Raw genomic sequence first — 18,289 nt, 5'->3', positions numbered from 1 at the left:
CATTGGCAGGGAACCGGCCGTGCAGGTGCCCAGCCCCATCACACCCAGCCAGCCCAGCCCTGCTCCTCTGCTGCCTAACCTAAGGAAGCAGCAGCTTGCTCAGGTGCAACTGCTCCACTTGGACATTTGTAGACCAAGTCAGGGCTCAGCTGTTTCTCCTCTGCTCTCCGAGCAAAGCTGGTGCTGTTACCCCAGCTTGAAGCAACCTCACAGCCAGGCTGGAGTGCTCAGCTTGCAAAAACTACCTTTGCCACCACTTCTCACGAGCCCCGGGGGCTGTTTGCTGCTGCACAGAGAATCGTGGAGTGGTCTGGGTTGGAAGCGACCTTAAAGATCATCCAGTTCCAACCCCCTGCCATGGGCAGGGACACCTCCCACTGGCTCAGGGGCTCCAAGCCCCATCCAACCTGGCCTTGAACACCTCCAGGGATGGGGCAGCCACACCTTCTTCGGGCAACCTGGGCCAGGGCCTCACCACCCTCATGGTGAAGAAATTCTTCCTTGTGTGTAGTGTAAATCTGCCCCTCTCCAGTTTATGCCCGTTCCCCCTCGTCCTGATGATGCTGGTGGTGCCTTTGCTTTGGGACCTGAGGGGGTGGTGGCCCTCCAAACAGGTCCTTCCCACACCTCCCTTGCAATGTGGCAAACAGGAAGCGTGTGAGCACCGGCGGTTGAGTGTAACCCGAAAACGGAAAGCCGCCTTGAGTAAGAGAGAGAAAATGAGAGCTCGGGGCAGGTCGGTGGGCGGCAGCATCACCCTTGGTGCAGGACCAGCATCCCTCCTGGCCCGGGGAGCCTCGCTGCCCTCTGCGCCCTGAAACGGAGCGTACCTCTGGGTACGTGGGGAAGGTAAGCTTTGGGGGTAGCTTGGGCTTCACCTTCTAGTGGGAGGCGTCCCTGCCCATGGCGAGGGGATGGAATTAGACCATCTTTAAGGTCCCTTCCAACTCAAACTATTCCATGATCACCTTAAAACACAGAAAAGTAAGGAAAAGAAAGGAGTTTTCTGGCTGTTGGGTGAGCTGGAGAGGCTTTTTCGCACTGTCGGGGAGGGATGGTGGTCAGAGACCCTCTGCGAGTGGCTGGGGGCAGCGTGAGATGCTTGGGAGGGGAGGCAGCTCACCAGGAGTCGGTGGTGTCATGGGGTCCCTGCTTGGCCAGCACTGGGGGGTACGCAGTTGCCATCCTGGGCCCATTCCTTATTCTGTGTCTCCGTTGCGTGGGGCCTCAGCTCAACCCAGGGACCAGGACAGGTAACTGGGGGCTTCTCAACGTCTTAAACAACCCCACTTGCCCCCCAGAGCTCCTGCTTCTTCTGTCTTAGAAGCTGGGACCACTGTAAAGCTACCCAGGTTCTATTCCTGGCTTGCTGGCTGTCCTGTAGGGCTCCAGAAACTCCTCATGACCCTCTTGTGTCCACATATTGCTACCAGATAGTGCTTGTGCGTTGGGCTTGAAGGACAAGGAGATGTTTTGGGGCCTATTCCCATGCTTCTGGTGCACCACATTTGCAGAATTGCTGTTCACGTTGCGAAAGGGGCAGAGGGATGGAGAAGCCAAAAGGGGGTCCCCGGGGTGGGAGCAGAAAGGCTGAGGCCATCAGACAGCTCAAGCACGGCCCTGGTTCTGCACCACCCGCTCTCTGTGGCCGTGGTTTCCTCCGCTCATTATTTTTTGGCTTTTCCAGACAGAGGACAGCCCCTCAGGGCGATGGTGAGGCGGCTGCTGCTGGTGTCGCCACACGTCCCAGACAGGGAGGGAGGAGCGCGAGGGTCCTGAGCTCCCCACAAACCAGGGCGAGCACGCAGATGTGATGAGAACCTCCTCGAGGTCTCTCACAGCTCTCGCCGGAGGTGACTCATGGCAGTGAGAGCTGGGGGAGGAATTATAAAAGCTGCTGCTGAGCTCTGAGAAAGTAGGTAGGACCATGACGTTTTCTCCCCAGCATCGTCTTGGCTTGTCCTTAGCTGGTGTCACCTCCTGGCTGTGTCACCTCCTGGGTGGCCCTTGAGCCGTACTGGTACCCCATGCATCCTCCATAGGCAGGGAAGAGCATGGGGAGATACGGGATGGGCTGGTGGAAGGAAAAGCGGCTCACCCAGAGGGTGCTCAGCTCACAGCCGGTGGCGACGAGGTCAAGGCTTCGTTTGCGCTGTGCAATCAGAGATAAGCATCTCTCTTCCTATTGCCACACACCGAGGCACTTCACAACAGCCCAAATGAATTTGCAGCTCAGTCCCCCTCCACCATCTCCCACTTCACCAAAGATCTCCAGCAAGGAGAGAGCCAGCTGAGGCTCAACACCTCCGAGTTTCCCCCTTGGCAGGAGCAAAGGATCATCGGGCACCGGCAGAGGCTGCACAGGGAGGAGGTGGCGTCACCATCCCTGGAGGTGTTTAAAAGACGGGTGGACGAGGTGCTCAGGGCCATGGTTTGGTGGCAGATGGGAATGGTTGGACTCAATGATCCAAGAGGTCTTTTCCAACCTGGTGATTCTATGAAACCAGGAGCCATGGCCGAGCACCGGAGAGGCACCAAGGGCCGGCGCATGGGCTCCAGCCGGCGCAGGCAGCTACGTGAGGGCTCCGGAGAGGCACCGACAGCAGCCCCTGGCGAGGAGCCACTGTGGGCATCAGAAACAGTGCAGACAGTGCAGGACTTCTTCAGGGAGCAGGACAAGGACCAGGCAGGGTTTGTCACCCGCTCGGACATGAAGGTAAGATTGGAATGGGTCCAGAGGAGGCCGCGAAGAAGATCTGAGGGCTGAAGCACCTCTGCTGTGAGGACAGGAGGAGAGAGGTGGGGTTGTTCAGCCTGGAGAAGAGAAAGGTCCGAGGAGACCTTAGAGCAGCTTCCAGTATCTGAAGAGGGCCTACAAGAAAGCTGGGGAAGGACTTCTGACAAGGGCCTGGAGTGATAGGATGAGGGGGGAATGGCTTTAAACTGCAAGGGGGGAAATTTAGATAAGACATGGGAGGAAATTCATGATGAAGGTGGGGAGGCCCTGGCCCAGGGTGCCCAGAGCAGTGGTGGCTGCCCCATCCCTGGAGGGGTTCCAGGCCAGGTTGGATGGGGCTTGGAGCCCCTGATCCAGTGGGAGGTGTCCCTGTCCATAGCAGGGGGTGGGACAGGATGGGCTTTGGGGTCCCTTCCAACCCAACCCATTCTATGAGGGGTAGGAATTTCCTCTGATTTTCTTTGTTCTTAGAAATTGCAGGAGGAGAATTTCCCATGCAGCGCGGAGGAGCTGGAGCTCGTCTTTGATGGCCTGGATGCTGCTGGCACTGGGAGATTAAGGACCGAGGAGTTCTCTGCCGGGCTCTGTGAGTGCTGGCACGCAGCCTCCAAGCACCTGGGCTGATGCTGGATGCAGTCCGAGTGCTTTCCTACGGGGAACCTGAAACGTCCCCCTTGCTGGGTGGCCCAGAAACTGTCCCCATGCCCAGCTTCCAGCCCATGGCTCACCTGATGATGGGTCCTATTGCACCAAAGGGTCTTCTCAAAGCCATGGGGTGGGAAGCGTCAGGCCTCGTGCTTTGCCATCATTGTGGCGCTGAGGGTTTGGGTTTTTTTTTTCTTGCCAGGCCAGTTCCTGAGCTCCCAAAAAGCTGCCAGGGATCATCGCTGGCGGAAAACAACATCACGGAGGGTCCACTTGGTCTTCCCCAGCACGATGGTGGAGGGGGCAGACAGCGAGGAGCAGAGACACTTTGCTGCCTTCATGGAGCAGCTGGGCACGGATCACATCTCTGAGGAGTAAGCCACCCTGTTTTAGCACCCATGGGTGTCCTGCAGGACGGGGCAGAGCTGCCCAAGGGGCAGGAAGTCCCCAAGCAGGCAATGGGCTCAGAAAGGGCTTGGAGGTGTCTTTGCCCCAAGTGCATGAGCAGAGGGACAGGACCATGGCCACCCCAATCTGTCCCCCAGGGCCACACCTCTCCAACGATGTGAGATAATGACCCGGAACCCCATAGCAGGATTGGCTTTGGGGGATTTTAGGGAGATGCTCACCACAAAACACCTCTGTCCCTGCAGAAAGGAGATCTGGCAGCTCTGGGTGAAGCTCCGTCAGGAGGAACCCCAGCTCCTGGGCAACCTGGAGGACTTTCTGGCCAAGATGAGGCACCGCATCCAAGAAACCAGGAGCAAGAAGGAGGCTTTGGAGGTGACCCTGAATAAGTGAGTGACGCAAGGGCACAGGAGGAAGGTGGGAGAGGAAGGATGAGGACAGGGATGGGCTTCTCACCCCAGTTGTGGAGACGCATCCGAGGAGGGAGAAACCTGGGTGCTTTCTGCATTTCCATCAGTGTCTGGAGCAGAGGTTTCACTGGGAGCTAAGTTTGTGGTGGGGCTCCCTCTACAGTCACGCGTGGGACATCCGAAGTGCCAGCCTTGGACTGCTGGACGCATCCTTGCTGGCTGAAATCCTCTGGCAGCAGCCTGCAGGGTCTCATGGGTCTCAATTTGGGGTCCCAGGGACCTGCACCCAGTGCAGGAGGATCTGAGCACCCTCACGGCCTTGCTGTCCCCGGCAGGTGTATTGCTGAGCATGACAAGGAGGTGCAGCAGCTCTGTGGGGCTCTGGAACAGCAGATCCGTCAGGAGAAGCAGCGGCTGGAGCAGGAGGTGGGTCACCAGCTGCTCCTCTCCCCTTGCCACCCACCTTTGGATGGACTCCAGCACCCTCATCCCCGTGTGACATCTCCCAGGTGGGTTGAGTGGGTGCTAACATCCTTGTTGCCATCCCAGAGCATGGCCCGGAGCCACCAGCATGGTGTGGAGCTGCAGCGAGCGCTGGATGCCAGCGAAAGGGAGGTGCAACGCTTGGTCACGGTGCAAATGGAGGTGAGATGGCCCCAACCTCTGCTCCCCTGTCTTGCGTATGGGTTTCCTGGGCCGTGCCTGTAGAAACAACACAGTGTTGTACAGCTGATCCCAGTCTGTCCCCACCAGCCCTTGATGCAACCTCTCCTTTGCCATCCATATCCTCATGCTTTCCTCCATCCTCAGTGCATCCAACTTGAGTTCCCTACCCACCACTCTCGAGGGGGGTCAGAAATACAGCAGCTGGTCAGGAGGAGGTGGTAATCCATAATAATCCATAATAATGTTCAGCCTGGAGAAGAGAAGGCTCCGAAGAGACCTTATAGCCACCTTCCAGTACCTGAAGGGGCTACAGGAAAGCTGGAGAGGGGCTGTTCGCAAAGGCTGTGGGGATAGGATGAGGGGGGATGGCTTTAGATTGGAGAGGGGCAGATTTAGACTGGACATTAGGAATCATTTCTTCACGATGAGGGTGGTGAAACACTGGCCCAGGTTGCCCAGGGAAGCTGTGGCTGCCCCATCCCTGGAAGGGTTCAAGGTCAGGTTGGATGGAGCCTTGGGCAGCCTGAGCCAGTGGGAGGTGTCCATGCCCATGGCAGGGGGTGGAACTGGATGATCTTTAAGGTCCTTTCCAACCCAAACTATTCTATGATTTTTACACTGGGGTCCTGGTGGGGTACGAGTGTCCTGGTTGCCGTCCCGCAGCTGGAGACGCGGTGCCGCAGCCTCCGTGGTGTGCAGCAAGCCACCAGCACTGAAAACCGGCAGCTGGAGGAGAACAACCGCGAGCTGGAGAACCGTCTGCAGCACCTCCACCAGCAGCTCCAGCAGACCCGTGGGCACCTGCAGACCGCGAGAGCTGCAGTGGCTTGGGAGCACATGGGAGAACTCAGGTGAGTAGCTGAGTGATGGGCATCTGCACCTGCTTGGTTCTATCTGGGGACTGTGGTGGAAGGGGAATGAGTTTGATGGCTCTCAGCCATCACGGTGCTTGAGTGGTCTCCATGGGGCAGATTAATCATCGTTTGGTGTGAAAAGCACTAGAAAACAAGCCAGGGCTACCAGCACCCGGCACTGATCCTGTCCCTGCAGAGATAGGAATGTCCTTTGCCTGGAAGAACCCAACGAGGACTGATCCAAGGGCTGTGGGTTTTGCTGTCCTGCTCCAGCTGCCTCCAAGGCTGTGGACAACCCTGGGGCAGGGATGGATGTAGTGAAGAGGATGCACTTGCCTTTTTGACCCCTGTGCTCTGTGTTTGCAGGGACAGAGCGGTGGCAGAGCTGCCTGAGGAGGCACCAGTGTCCCCACAGGTACTTCAGCTGGGTGTGTGGGGATGGGACGAGATGTCCAAGCTCCAGAGTCTTGCACTCTTCGTTTCGTGACTGCTGGGGAGCCCCAGAGAGTGGGTTGGGTTGGAAGGGACTTTAAAGACCATCTAATAAAAAGCACAAGGTGCTTCTGCAGTGCCTCCTCTAGAAGCTTTCTCAAACTGGGTTGGCGCAGTGTCCTGCAGGTTCTTGGGAAGAGTTCTGAGTTCTGAGTTCCTCCTCAGTTCTGGTACCCCCCAAGATTTTGGGTGGTTACATCCGGATACTTGTCCAAGGTCAGCATTGTTTCAGGGCGATAGGCTCCTTCACCAAGTGTTTCTCACTTTTTTTTCCCACCCTGTTTACTGCAGATGAGTCCAACGAAGAGTGAAAAGTACCGCTCCGAGATGCGGATCAGGCTGGGGTCCCAGGGCGGCGAGCCCAAAGCCAAGAGCACCCACCAAGTGTAAGGGATCCTCGGCAACAGCTTCTGCTTTAGCTTGTGCCCCTGAGGGACACCACGAGCTGGTGCTGAGCACCCAAGTCCTTCCCCCTCCCCAGGCAAAACATGAGATTTAGTACTTTTAACCCTCCTTTCCCACCCATTCATCTCTCATCCCAGACATCAGATCCCTTTCCCCACCTCTTCACCCCTCATCGCTGCCTCTGCTCAGGCACTTGCTATATCTAATCCAAGGGTTGAGGGTTGTCTTTCCATCTCCGATGATGGGAAGGCAGAGCCTGGGAAGAGGCACGCTCACCTGCTGGGCAGGATACGGCCCTGGCTCCCTGGGGGTTCATCCCCCTTTTTCCCTGTCCCCATCGCTGCTTGTGTGAACCTCCAGTACATCCGGAGGGTGAATAAAATCAGGTCTGGAGAGGGATGGGGGTGAAGTGGTGACCAGAGAGCCCCCTGGTAGTGGTCCAGGTGGGAGGGAGGAAGCTGGAGCCCAGCTTAGGGCACTGGGATGACTCTCCCCGTTTTCTGCCCTTTCCAGGGTTTGGGAAATGCCGCTAGCAGTAAGTAGCCGTTTGGGAGCCGTGCCCAGAGCAAGCTCCACAGAAGACGACCCCTTCCCAGAATTTCTGAAAGAGGAACGCTTTTCCGACCAAAGCACTTTGCTAAGAGAGATGAATGATGCAATAACAGCTCTGAGCAAACAGCTGAAGACCGAGGCACCAGGTGCAGCCCTTGTGCCGGCGGACGCTGCTCCTCACCGCCGCAGTGATGATGATGAGCCCCAAACCGGGCTGGGGGCAGCCACAGCCTTTGGCCCAACTCCTGGGGTCCTGCAAAAGGTCCTTCTTGGCCACATCACTCCTGAGCTGAAAGAAGGACCAGCCAGAGCTCAGCTTGGTGCTCCAGACATGCCGCGGGCTGGTGCGTCTGCAGGAGCTGAGCACCACAGGGGTCAGGAGCCGGGAGCAGAGCAGGGACAGAGCCCAGAGAAGGCATGGAGGATGTTATTCCTGCAAGGCGAGGGCGCTGATGTGGAGGAGCTGGTGTTGAAGGCAGCTGAGCATCCACAAAGAGCACCAGGAGAGAGAGTGGAGGCAGGAGAGGTGATGGAGATGAAGGGAGTAGGATGGATGCAGGAAAGAACGGGATGGGAAAAGGCACGGCTCCTGGGAGGTGTTGAGGAAGTGGCATTAAGCCAAGGAGAAAATTCAGAGGCAGGTTTGGGGTCTCTTGAGGCGAGGGAGGCAGGTCTAGCAGCAGGATGGCATCTGGTCACAGGTGAGCTTGGCCCAGCTGTGGCTCGGGAAGAGCGTGCAAAGCCCCAGAGCACAGGGCTGGGGAAAGAGGCTGATCCACCATCAGAACATTCCAAGAAACTTGAAATGAAGCCTGGAGAGCACCCGGAGCCAGAGCCACCAACCTGGGGGCAGGCGGGAACGGGAGCAGCCCAGGGGGACTGTGCCCTGGCCAAGGTGACAGTGGATCCTGGTCCCGGGACGCCGGAGGAAGAGCACATCGGGGCGGAGGTGCAGCCCTGGGCAGAGACCTTAGATGCCATGGTGCCACCAGCTCAGCACAGAGGGAGCAGCAGAGCTGGGGCCGAGGACGGGAAAGTGGAGGTAACGCAGCCCATGGAGGCAGAGCCGCAGGCGCAGGGTGAGTTTGCGATGGGAGACGCAGAGTGGGGAGGGAGCATTGGTGCGGAGGCGCTGTCTGTGCCACCCACTGATGTGCAGGAAGGTGGAACGGGAACAGAGGAGCAACTGCTGGAGGCCCAGAGCTGCGATGTCAATGTGCGGCTGCTGGCAGAGGTGGAGGCGGCTCTGCAGCCCCCGAGGCAGCCTGGTGGCAGCGGGGCTCCAGGGGTGCAAGCCCTAGAGGAGGATGACAAAGCAGAGTTAGCGCTGGGGGAAGAAAGGGGTGCTGCTGCTGTGCCTGGGGAGGGTCCTTCCCGAGCAGAAACACCTGCGGGGCGGGTGGGTGGGCTGCTCCCAGTTAATGCTCAGGCTCTGGAGTTGGTGGGGACAGAGGAATCTTGGGCACACATGCATCTGTGTGAGCATCCCAGTCCAGACGCCCCTCTAGGAGGGGGGATCCATGCAGCCATACAGCGCGAGGATGGGGGTGAGGATGGGGGACGAAGGCAGGGTGAGCAAGAGCTGCCACGTGAGCCCTTGGTGGATCTGCACGAGGCAGGATTCGGGCAGGGAGACGGGGCTGGAGCTGAGGCTGATAAACGCAGCGCTGGCAGGGGGGACACTGCTCCTCTGCCCGGGGTGTCATTTAGGGGGCAGAGGGCAGGAGTGCAGGAGGATGGAGATGTATGTTATCCAGGGGAAGAGTGGGAGCTGGAACTGGTAGAGGGAGAGGGCATCAACAAGGACAGACTGTTCCTGGTTAAGGCTCAGACCCTGGAACTGGAGAAGGCAGAGGCCGCCTGGGTAGATGCACAGCTGTGTAGGGATCTCAGCCCAGGAACCCCAAGAGGAGAGGAAAGTGGAGCAGAGGAGGCTGAGGAGAGGGCACAAGGGCAGGGTGAGCATGAGCTGCCACGTGAGCTCGATCCACAGGGAGCAGGAGTCGGGCAGGGAGAGGGGGATGCTGCAGGCGTGCAGCCTCAGGATGGAGCTGTAATCCCGGACTCACAGGAGGATCAGAGCTGTGATGCCAACATGCAGCTGCTTGCAGAGACTGTTGAGCTCAAATTGACCCCAGGAGGGAGCACGGAGGAAGATGTACAGCCTTTGAGTGAAGCGGGTTACCTGGATAGAGAACAGAGAAGGACCATGGCTGCAGATGTGCAGCTCCAGGGTCAGACGGATAAAGCAGATTTCATGAAAATGGTGAAGGCAGAGGACCTTCATCATGCAGGCATGCAGCTGCTTGGGGGTCACAGCACAGAAACCCTCCAGGAATGGGGGGACTGTGCAGCCGTATGTCTTGTGGAAGAGTCTGAGGAGGGGGAACAAGTGCAGGGTGAGCGTGAGCCACCACAGGAGCTTGTGCTTCACCCCCATGGAGTGGCCATCAGGCAGGGAGGGGGGACTCCTGAAGATGTGCAGCCCTGGCAGGCCGGAATCCTGGACTCACAGGAGGATCAGAGCACTGATGCCAACATGCAGCTGCTTGCAGAGGCCGTTGAGCTCAAATTAACCTCAGGAAGGAGCACAGAGGAAAATCCGCAGGCTCTGAGCGAGGCTGGCTCCCTGGATACTGAGCAGGGAAGGAGAGTGGCTGCAGAAGTGCAGCTCCAGGATCAGGCTGAGAAACCAGAGTTAATGGATATGGAGACAGAGGATGCCTGGCCAGACACGCAGCTGTGTAGGGATCTCAGCCCAGAAACCCGAAAGGCAGAGGAAATTGGAGCAGCCGTGCAGCTCGCAGAGGAGACTGAGAAGGGGGCACAAGGGCAGGGTGAGCGTGAGCTGCCACAGGAGCTCGATCCACAGGGAGCAGGAGTCGGGCAGGGAGAGGGAGATGGTGCAGACCTGCAGCCTCAGGATGGAGCTGTAATCCCGGACTCACAGGAGGATCAGAGCTGTGATGCCAACATGCAGCTGCTTGCAGAGGCTGTTGAGCTCAAATTGACCCCAGGAGGGAGCACGGAGGAACATCTGCAGCCTTTGAGTGAAGTGGGTTACCTGGGGACAGAGCAGGGAGGGAGCGTGGCTGCAGACGCGCAACCCTTGGAGCGGGTTGATGAACCAGAATTAGTGGAACTGATGGAGGCAGAGGACCTTCAGGCAGACAGGCAGCCGTGTAGGGGTCTCAGCCCAGAAACCCTGCACGGAGGGGTTGGTGGAGCAGCCATCGAGCTCAAGGAGGAGGCTGAGGATGGGGCACAAGGACAGGACAAGCATGGGATGCCACAGGAGCCTGTACTTCATCCCCATGGAATGGCCATCAGGCAGGGAGAGGGAGCTCCTCAAGGTGTGCAGCCATGGGATGATGCTGAGAGCCTGGACACTCTGGAGGACCGGAGCACTGATGCCAATGTGCAGCCACTTGTAGAGGCAAATGACCTCAAAATGACCCAAGGATGGGGGACAGAAGCAGATCTGCAGCCCCTGAGCAAGGCTGGCTCCCTGGACACCGGGCAGGGCGGGAGCATGGCTCCAGATGTGCAGCTCCAGGGTCAGGTTGATAAAGCAGAGCTAGTGGAACTTGTACAGGCAGAGGGCTTCTGTGCCGATACAAAGCTCCATGGGGTTTCCAGCCCAGAAATCCTGCCTGGATGGGGCAACCATGCAGCCGTTCATCACCTGGAAGAGACTGAGGATGGGGCAGAAGGTCAGGGTGAATGGGAGCTGTGGCACCAGCCCGTGCTTGATCTCCAGGGAGCAGGAGTCAGGCAGGGAGAGGGAGGTAGTGCAGATGCGCAACCTCAGGAAGAGGCTGTGATCCTGGACACACCAGTGGACCAGAGCTCTGATGCAGATGTGCAGCCACTTTCAGTGGTGTATGAGCTCCAAACAGCCCCAGGAGAGGGCATGGAGGCAGATGTGGGCACCCTGAGCAAGGCTGGCCCCATGGGTACAGAGCAGGGAGAGATCACCGCTCCGGATGTGCTGCCCCTGCATCAGATCCACGAACCACAGTTAGTGGAGGTGGAGGCTGAGGATTCCTGGGTTTCCACACAGCTGCGGGGGGGTCTCAGCCCAGAAACCCTCCAGGGATTGGAGCGTCCAGCAGCTGCTGAGCTTGTGGAGGAGGCTGAGAATGGGGTAGAAGGGCAGGGTGAGGGTGAGCTGCCACAGGAGCCTGTGCTTGATGCACAGGGAACCAGAGCCGGGCAGGGAGATGGGACTGGTGCAGGTGTGCAGCCTTGGGTGGAGGCTGTAATCCCGGACACGCTGGAGAACCAGAGCTCTGATGCAAATATGCAGCCACTTACAGAGGTGGAGGAGCTCAAACCAACTTTGGGAGGGAGCACAGAAGCAGATCTGTCAAGTCTGGCTGCAGTTGGGATGCAGAAAGGGGAAGAAAGCCAGACTCCCTGTTCAGAGGCAGGGCTGTGCGCGGCTCACACTGCAGATGCATTGGAGGGAGCTGCTGGTGCACCTGTGTCCTCTCCACCTGAGACTGTTTCATATCCCGAGTGTGCTGCTGCTCCTGAGGGTCCCGGGCTGGCCACAAAGCTGGGACCACTCACTGGTCCTGATAGGCAGGTGGAAACCCAGACACTGGAATTACATCAGAGGGAAAGGGCTGCTGCAGAGAGGAGACCCTCGGATGGAGCTCAAGGTCTGGAAGTGGTACAGGGAGAGAGATTGGAGGAAAGGGTGAGGAGTTTCTTGGAAACTCAGGGTCTAGGGCTAAAGCAGGGCCATGATGATATTGCACCTGCGTTGTCCTGCCCAGACTCTGAGATGCCACCAGAAATCAGCACGCTAAAGCTGGAAACGATGATGCAGGAGGATGTTCTCGTTCCAGATGCGTGGCGGCTAGGCTCTTCAGGACAGGCAGCCCACAGCGAGCTTCAGGAGCAGGTCTCGGCAAAGGCAGATAAGGTGAGGCTTGGCATTGCTTCTCAGCAGCCAGAGGAGAAGCCACCACATGTGACGGAAACAGAGCAGGTCACTGTCAGACCTGCTGAGCCTCCAAAACAAGAGGTGCCGCCAACGTCAACCCTTCACACGGTGGTCCAACAGGAGGAAGGTGCTGGGAATGATCAGCTGCGGATGGTCCTTGGAGACAGCTCACTGGGGGATGCAGCAAACAGCAGCACGCAGCCTCAAAGGCAGCTCCTGGGAGGAGAGACAAAAGACCTCAGTGCTGGTCAACAGGAGAAGAAGCAAGAGGTTGGGCAGAAAATGAGCCAGGAAGGCAAGGCCAGCCCAGGGGCTGCGACTGCAGACAGGGCAGGACCTGCCCCAAGGGGTTCTCCTGAAGCCTCCCCAGAACCAGACCACCTCTACAACGTGCTGTTTGTTGGGGACTCCCACGTGGGCAAAACATCATTCCTGTACCGGTTGCATGCTGACACCTTCAACCCGCACCTCACCGCCACAGTAGGTGGGTCTCCTCCAGCTCCTCTCCATCACTGCTCTGCACCCACTTGGGTCACCACTGCAATTCTCCTTCCTCCTCCCTGCGAGCTCCTGGTGATCATTGTACCCACCTTACAGCTCACTCCAAACGTGCTGTACAGCTTGTCGCCAAGGTCCAAATAGGACCACCAACTTCACATACCTGGATGCTCCTGAACAGGCAATGCTGGTCCTCCTCGCCCTCTCAAGGGCATCAGTGCCAATGAATTTCATGCTTTTAAGTCTTCTTGCAGCTCTGTTCTCCCCTCTTAAGCAATCTGGTTTTATGCATTATAAAATTAGAGACCTTGCCAAAATCCATTAAAGATCTAAAAGCCAGAGGTTCACAGGATCATAGACTCGCTAGGTTGGGAAAGACCTTTGAGAGTGTCAAGTCCAACCGTCCCTGTCCACTGCTAAACCAAATCCCTATGCACTTCATCTACTCATCTTTTAAACCCCTCCAGGGATGGGAACTCCACCCCCTCCCTGGGCAGCCCCTGCTAGAGCCTAAGAACCCTTTCGATGAAGAAATTTTCCCTGATGTCCAATCTGAACCTGCCCCGGTGCAACTTGCGGCCATTGAGTTCACTTTGCACCTTGAGCTGCAGCCTCAGACCACACCTGCACCACGTGCCCTCCTTATCCCTCCTCTGTCACAAGGATGAGCTCTACAGTGTCAAAATATCCCTTTTTGTGTCTCCTAGGGCTGGATTATCAAGTGAAAAACCTCATTGTGGACAACAAACGCTTTGCTCTCCGCCTGTGGGACTCAGCTGGTCAAGAAAGGTGAGGTGCCGTGCTGCTGCTGAAGGGGAGGAGACGGTGGGTTTCTGGGTTCTGGTAGGTTAGTGGGAATGGTTTTGGCTTTGCTAAGGAAAAGAGGGGTTGTTTAAGGAGAGACTGTACAGTATGTGATCTGATAAAGAATAAAAATGAAGTAATTGAGATAAAAATAATCACACAGGCTGTTTGTACGGCTTCTGTGATCAGAATAGGAACGAAATCTGGGATTTGCCTTTTTTTTGTAGACATGTAATCCCAGTTTTCCCACCGGGATTTCAGCTCCCTCCTAGGCAAAATCTTCTTAGACTGTACTGGTGACCATTTCAACTGCACGCAGGTACCACAGCATCACCAAGCAGTTCTTCCGGAAGGCAGATGGGGTCGTGCTGATGTACGATATCACGTCAGAGTACTCCTTCTCGGATGTGCGTTACTGGCTGAGCTGCATCCAGGTGGGTGAAGGAGGAAAACCCTCGTTCTGTCCTTGAGGCTTGGGAACTGGCGGTGACTCCCACATCAGTATTTCTTCATCTGATCTCTGCCACTGGTTTGGGATGGACATCTAGGGTTGGCCAAGCACTTTGAGAAAGGGTATTCTACTTTGCTTTCATAGAATCATAAAATCATAGAGTCATTAGGTTGGAAAAGACCTTTGAGATCATCAACTCCAACCATACCTGTCCACTACTAAATCATGTCTCCAAGCACCACATCTACCCATCTTTGAAAGCCCTCCAGGGATGGGGACTCCACCAGCTCCCTGGGCAGCCTTGTTCCAGTGCTTGAGAAGCCTTTCTGTGAAGAAATTTTTCCTAATGTCCAGTCTGAACCTCCCCTGATGCAACTTAAGGCCATTCCCTGTCATCCTATCAGCTATCGCTTGGGAGAAGAGACCAACACCCACCTCTCTACAACCTCCTTTCAGGCAGTTGTAGAGAGCAATAAGGTCTCCCGTCAGCGGCCTCTTCTAAAGCTCCCTCGGCCGCTCCTTGTAAGACTTTGGTTAGAAAAGAATTTTTCTTGGAGGATTTAAATTCAAGTACTGACAATTCTCACACTTTTGCAGTGTTTCCTGGAGTAACGTCTTGGGAGGATCATTATGGCATTTATCAACCTTTTAAAAATTAACAGCTGGCGTAGGGCAATGGAAAAGGTTGAAAGTGAATTTGATAACACTCAAATCAAGAATCACTTTGAGCCCCGGGAAAGAGGAGGTGACTTGTGTCTTATTGAAAACATCAGAGATTTTCTGTACAACATCAGTGTTGAAAAACATGAGAAGCAAATGAGATGTCACCTTGTTCAGTGTCTGTAAATCCCAACCAGAGCTTCTTCTGGAGGGTTCGTGAAGTCGAACACAAGGTGAATGCACTCCAAGTGTGACGGGAGCAGCGCTCTGCCCTGTTAATAGAATCATAGAATAGTTTGGGTTGGAAGGGATCTTAAAGATCATCCAGTTCCACCCCCTGCCATGGGCAGGGACACCTCCCACTGGATCAGGGGCTCCAAGCCCCATCCAACCTGGCCTGGAACCCCTCCAGGGATGGGGCAGCCACCACTTCCCTGGGCAATCCATTCCAGTGCCTCTCCACTCTCATGGGGAAGAGATAACGTCTTGTTATCAGCGCAAATCCTTGGGCGTTCTTCATGGTGCCCCAGGATGTGTGTAGACAGTGTGGCTGGCTATGAGTCGAAGGAGATTCGGAGCCATTCCTGATCTTCCCCTCTTTCATTGCCCAGGAAGGAGCAGAAGATGGAGTCGCCATTCTGCTTCTTGGGAACAAAACCGACTGCGCTGCAGAGAGACGGGTCCCTACGAAGGAGGGGGAACGTTTGGCCAAGGTATGTGCCCGGCCCCACTAAGGCGTGCTGGCCACCCACGTCAGGTGAGGGCAGGGAAGGATGGATGCCACCAGCCTGAGGACCAGGAGAAAGCTGAAACCCCTTCACCTCCCTTTTGTGCATCGGTGGGAGGTAGTGACCTCTGAACCCATCTTTCCCCATTCCTTGCCTTGATTTCCCCTTGCCATTCTAGTTTTGACTCAGCATCATGTCCTGGTAAAACTGTTGATGGATCTGGATCTATAAATCAAAACATTTTTAGTTCTGCTTATCTTTCCTGTAAAGGAATGCACCTTCCCAGCATCGTATAAACAACAAAACCACTAAGCCCCGTGTTTTAAAAAGACTAAAATGCTTGAAGTACAGTTAATATCTTCAAGCATAGATGGATAATACAAATTAAGCAAGAAGAATTTCACCTTTACGGATTTAGTTTCAAAGTTTAGGGCGTTTAGGCCAGTATCCTTTGACCAGTTTTATGAACGGAGGCAACAGGACAAGGATTTTGATGCCTTTTCTCACAAACCAGTCACTGTAGGCACAGAAGGCCCAGGAACATCTCGTTATGTCTCTGTATTCACTCTGCTAACCAGAGGGCATCGCATCTTGTTCTGTCTGCAGTGTCAACCCTTTTCTTGATACTAAATATTGGCATTGTAGCTACCAGAAAAGCTGGATTTCACCCTCACATTCCAGTAAATAAGCTATTGAGTTATTTGTTTCCTTGAGTCCTTCTGTTTCCCCTTGACCGTGACTTGACCCTTGGCTATTTACTCCCATATTAGGCTATTCCAATGCAAGGATATTCCATTTCTATTTGGGCTTTGTGTCTTCCAGGAGCATCAACTCTTGTTCTACGAATGCAGCGCTGCCTCGGGCCACAACGTCTCTGAGTCCATCGTCAGCTTAATCAGGTAAGGCATGTGCTTAGGTTTGGACAGCTGTCCTGCAGTTAATAGATTCTCTCTCTGCTTTTTAAACTCCAAATACTCATATTTGCACCTCCCATCTGAGGACAGGCTGAGAGAGTTGGGGTTGTTCAGCCTGGAGAAGAGAAGGCTCTGAGGAGACCTTACAGTGACCTTCCAGAACCTGAAGGGGCTACAGGAAAGCTGGAGAGGGGCTGTTCATAAAGGCTGTGGGGATAGGACGAGGGGGAATGGGTATAAACTGGAGAGGGGCAGATTTAGACTGGATGTAAGGAAGAATTTCTTCACTACGAGGGTGGGGAGGCCCTGGAACAGGTTGTCCAGGGAAGCTGTGGCTGTCCCATCCCTGGAGGTGTTCAAGGCCAGGTTGGATGGGCTTTGGGCAGCCTGAGCCAGTGGGAGGTGTCCCTGCCCATGGCAGAGGGTGGAACTGGATGATCTTTAAAGTCCCTTTCAACTCGAACTATTCTATGATTCTATATTGCTCTCACCAGAGACTCCGTGTGCCCAAATACCAGGGAAAACTCAGAGCAGCAGCTGGGATGAGCTGGAGACAAGTGCTAGATGTCATCTCCTGAATAGTCAGCATTGCAAGGAGATTAATAAAACCTTTCTCAGGATGCTGCTGATATCTCCCTGGGTTGGCTGAAAGAAATTGTCTGTGATTTGATTTAAGCTGGCATTTTTAGCAGAGCCTGCAATTCTCAAATCATGCTGAGCTGGAAGGTTCCTAACTCCTTTCAGCTCTGCTGAGCTGCCTTTTTGACAATGTTTGTCAAGACAAATAGCTCAGCAATACAAAATATCATAGAATCATAGAATAGTTTGGGTTGGAAGGGACCTTAAAGATCCTCTGGTTCCAACCTTCCCTGCCATGGGCAGGGACACCTCCCACTGGATCAGGGGCTCCAAGAACCATCCAACCTGGCCTTGAACACCTCCAAGGATGGGGCAGCCACAACTTCCCTGGGTAACCTCTTCCAGTGTCTCACCACTCTCATGGTGAAGAAATTCCTCCTTATGTCCAGTCTAAATCTGCCCCTCTCCAGTTTATACCCATTCCCCCTCATCCTATCCCCACAGCCTTTGTGAACAGCCCCTCTCCAGCTTTCCTGTAGCCCTTTCAGGTACTGAAAGGTCACTATAAGGTGTCCTCAGAGCCTTCTCTTCTCCAGGTTAAACAACCCCAACTTTCTCAGCCTGTCCTCATGTGGGAGGTGCTCCAGCACTCGGATCATCTTTGTAGCCCATATATATGGGGGAAATACTCTACTAATTTGCTTCCTTTTCTCACAGGATGCTCAAAGTTCACGAAGATGAATTGAAAAAGAAGGCAGAAGAGGTACCAAAGCCACCCCAGAAGAAAAAAGGCTGCTGTTAGTGATGGGCAGACACCCCCTGCTGTGATCTGGAACTGGAGTGGCAGCCAGGAAAGCATAAAACCAGCCTTCAGACATCATTGCTGCTCCCCATGGGTCTGCCTTGCCTGGTCTTCCTTGGAAGCTGAGAGCAAAAGCCATTGCGGAGGAGTTGGCTGTCACTCATCTCCTTCCTAAAGACTTGTTGGGAGACTTCACCACTTTCTTTTGGAGACAAAGACCAGGCTGAGGAAAGAGGCAGAAAGGAACCCAGCTGAGATGCTGGAACAATACTGGGAGCAGCAGGGAGCAAAATCAAACCTTGGGATACAAGAAATGACTAGCAGGAGTCACCGAGGGGTTGAAACAAGGGAGGTTTGGTGCCGCTGTGCCCTTTGCTCTGGCTTTGCAATCCGATCAGATTTGATCTGCAACAGTGAAACATGCACTATATCCTAAATGCACTTGATAAGCCTCTCCAATACGGCAACGTAAAGCTATTTTTTCTCCTTCCTGGCTCATTGTGCCAGTGAGCAGTGACGGGTCTGGATAGAAAACTGCTAAAAAACTTGGCTCGAAAGATTCCAAAGCCCCAAGTGCACATTTAGGACAGCAGAAGGAGCACTGGGGTGAGGGGATGTGTGAGCAGATAAATGCTTCCAAGAGCTCTTTCCATCGCAGATTCTTGCCCCGTTGAAGCAAATCCGAGGATGCAGTGCGGTGCTTTATAAAGTACTGAATGGTCTCGAAAAG

General features: G+C 55.1%; 1 protein-coding gene across 7 annotated transcripts; it reads left to right on the top strand.

Moving 5' to 3' along the window:
- The first annotated feature begins 683 nt into the window (after positions 1–683).
- On the top strand, positions 684–17,725 carry RAB44 (RAB44, member RAS oncogene family). 7 transcript variants are annotated; one of them, XM_054087906.1, is made up of 18 exons: positions 684–849; positions 2,508–2,716; positions 3,209–3,323; positions 3,585–3,756; positions 4,036–4,179; positions 4,536–4,626; positions 4,750–4,845; positions 5,530–5,717; positions 6,087–6,135; positions 6,504–6,598; positions 7,131–7,315; positions 12,026–12,102; positions 12,244–12,607; positions 13,329–13,410; positions 13,745–13,859; positions 15,148–15,249; positions 16,087–16,163; positions 17,475–17,725. In XM_054087906.1, exons 2-18 carry the CDS (start codon positions 2,513–2,515, stop codon positions 17,557–17,559), a joined length of 2,241 nt encoding a protein of 746 aa, XP_053943881.1. In that variant the 5' UTR covers positions 684–849; positions 2,508–2,512; the 3' UTR covers positions 17,560–17,725. The 7 variants fall into 7 exon arrangements, with proteins under 7 accessions (XP_053943881.1, XP_053943879.1, XP_053943877.1 ...); XM_054087904.1 differs by having other exon boundaries at positions 7,131–7,513; XM_054087902.1 differs by having other exon boundaries at positions 7,131–8,248.
- The last annotated feature ends 564 nt before the right edge of the window (positions 17,726–18,289 follow it).

This window comes from Cuculus canorus, chromosome 24 (assembly GCF_017976375.1).
Source record: "Cuculus canorus isolate bCucCan1 chromosome 24, bCucCan1.pri, whole genome shotgun sequence".
NCBI lineage: Eukaryota > Metazoa > Chordata > Aves > Cuculiformes > Cuculidae > Cuculus > Cuculus canorus.
This window is presented reverse-complemented; position numbering and strand designations above follow the sequence as displayed.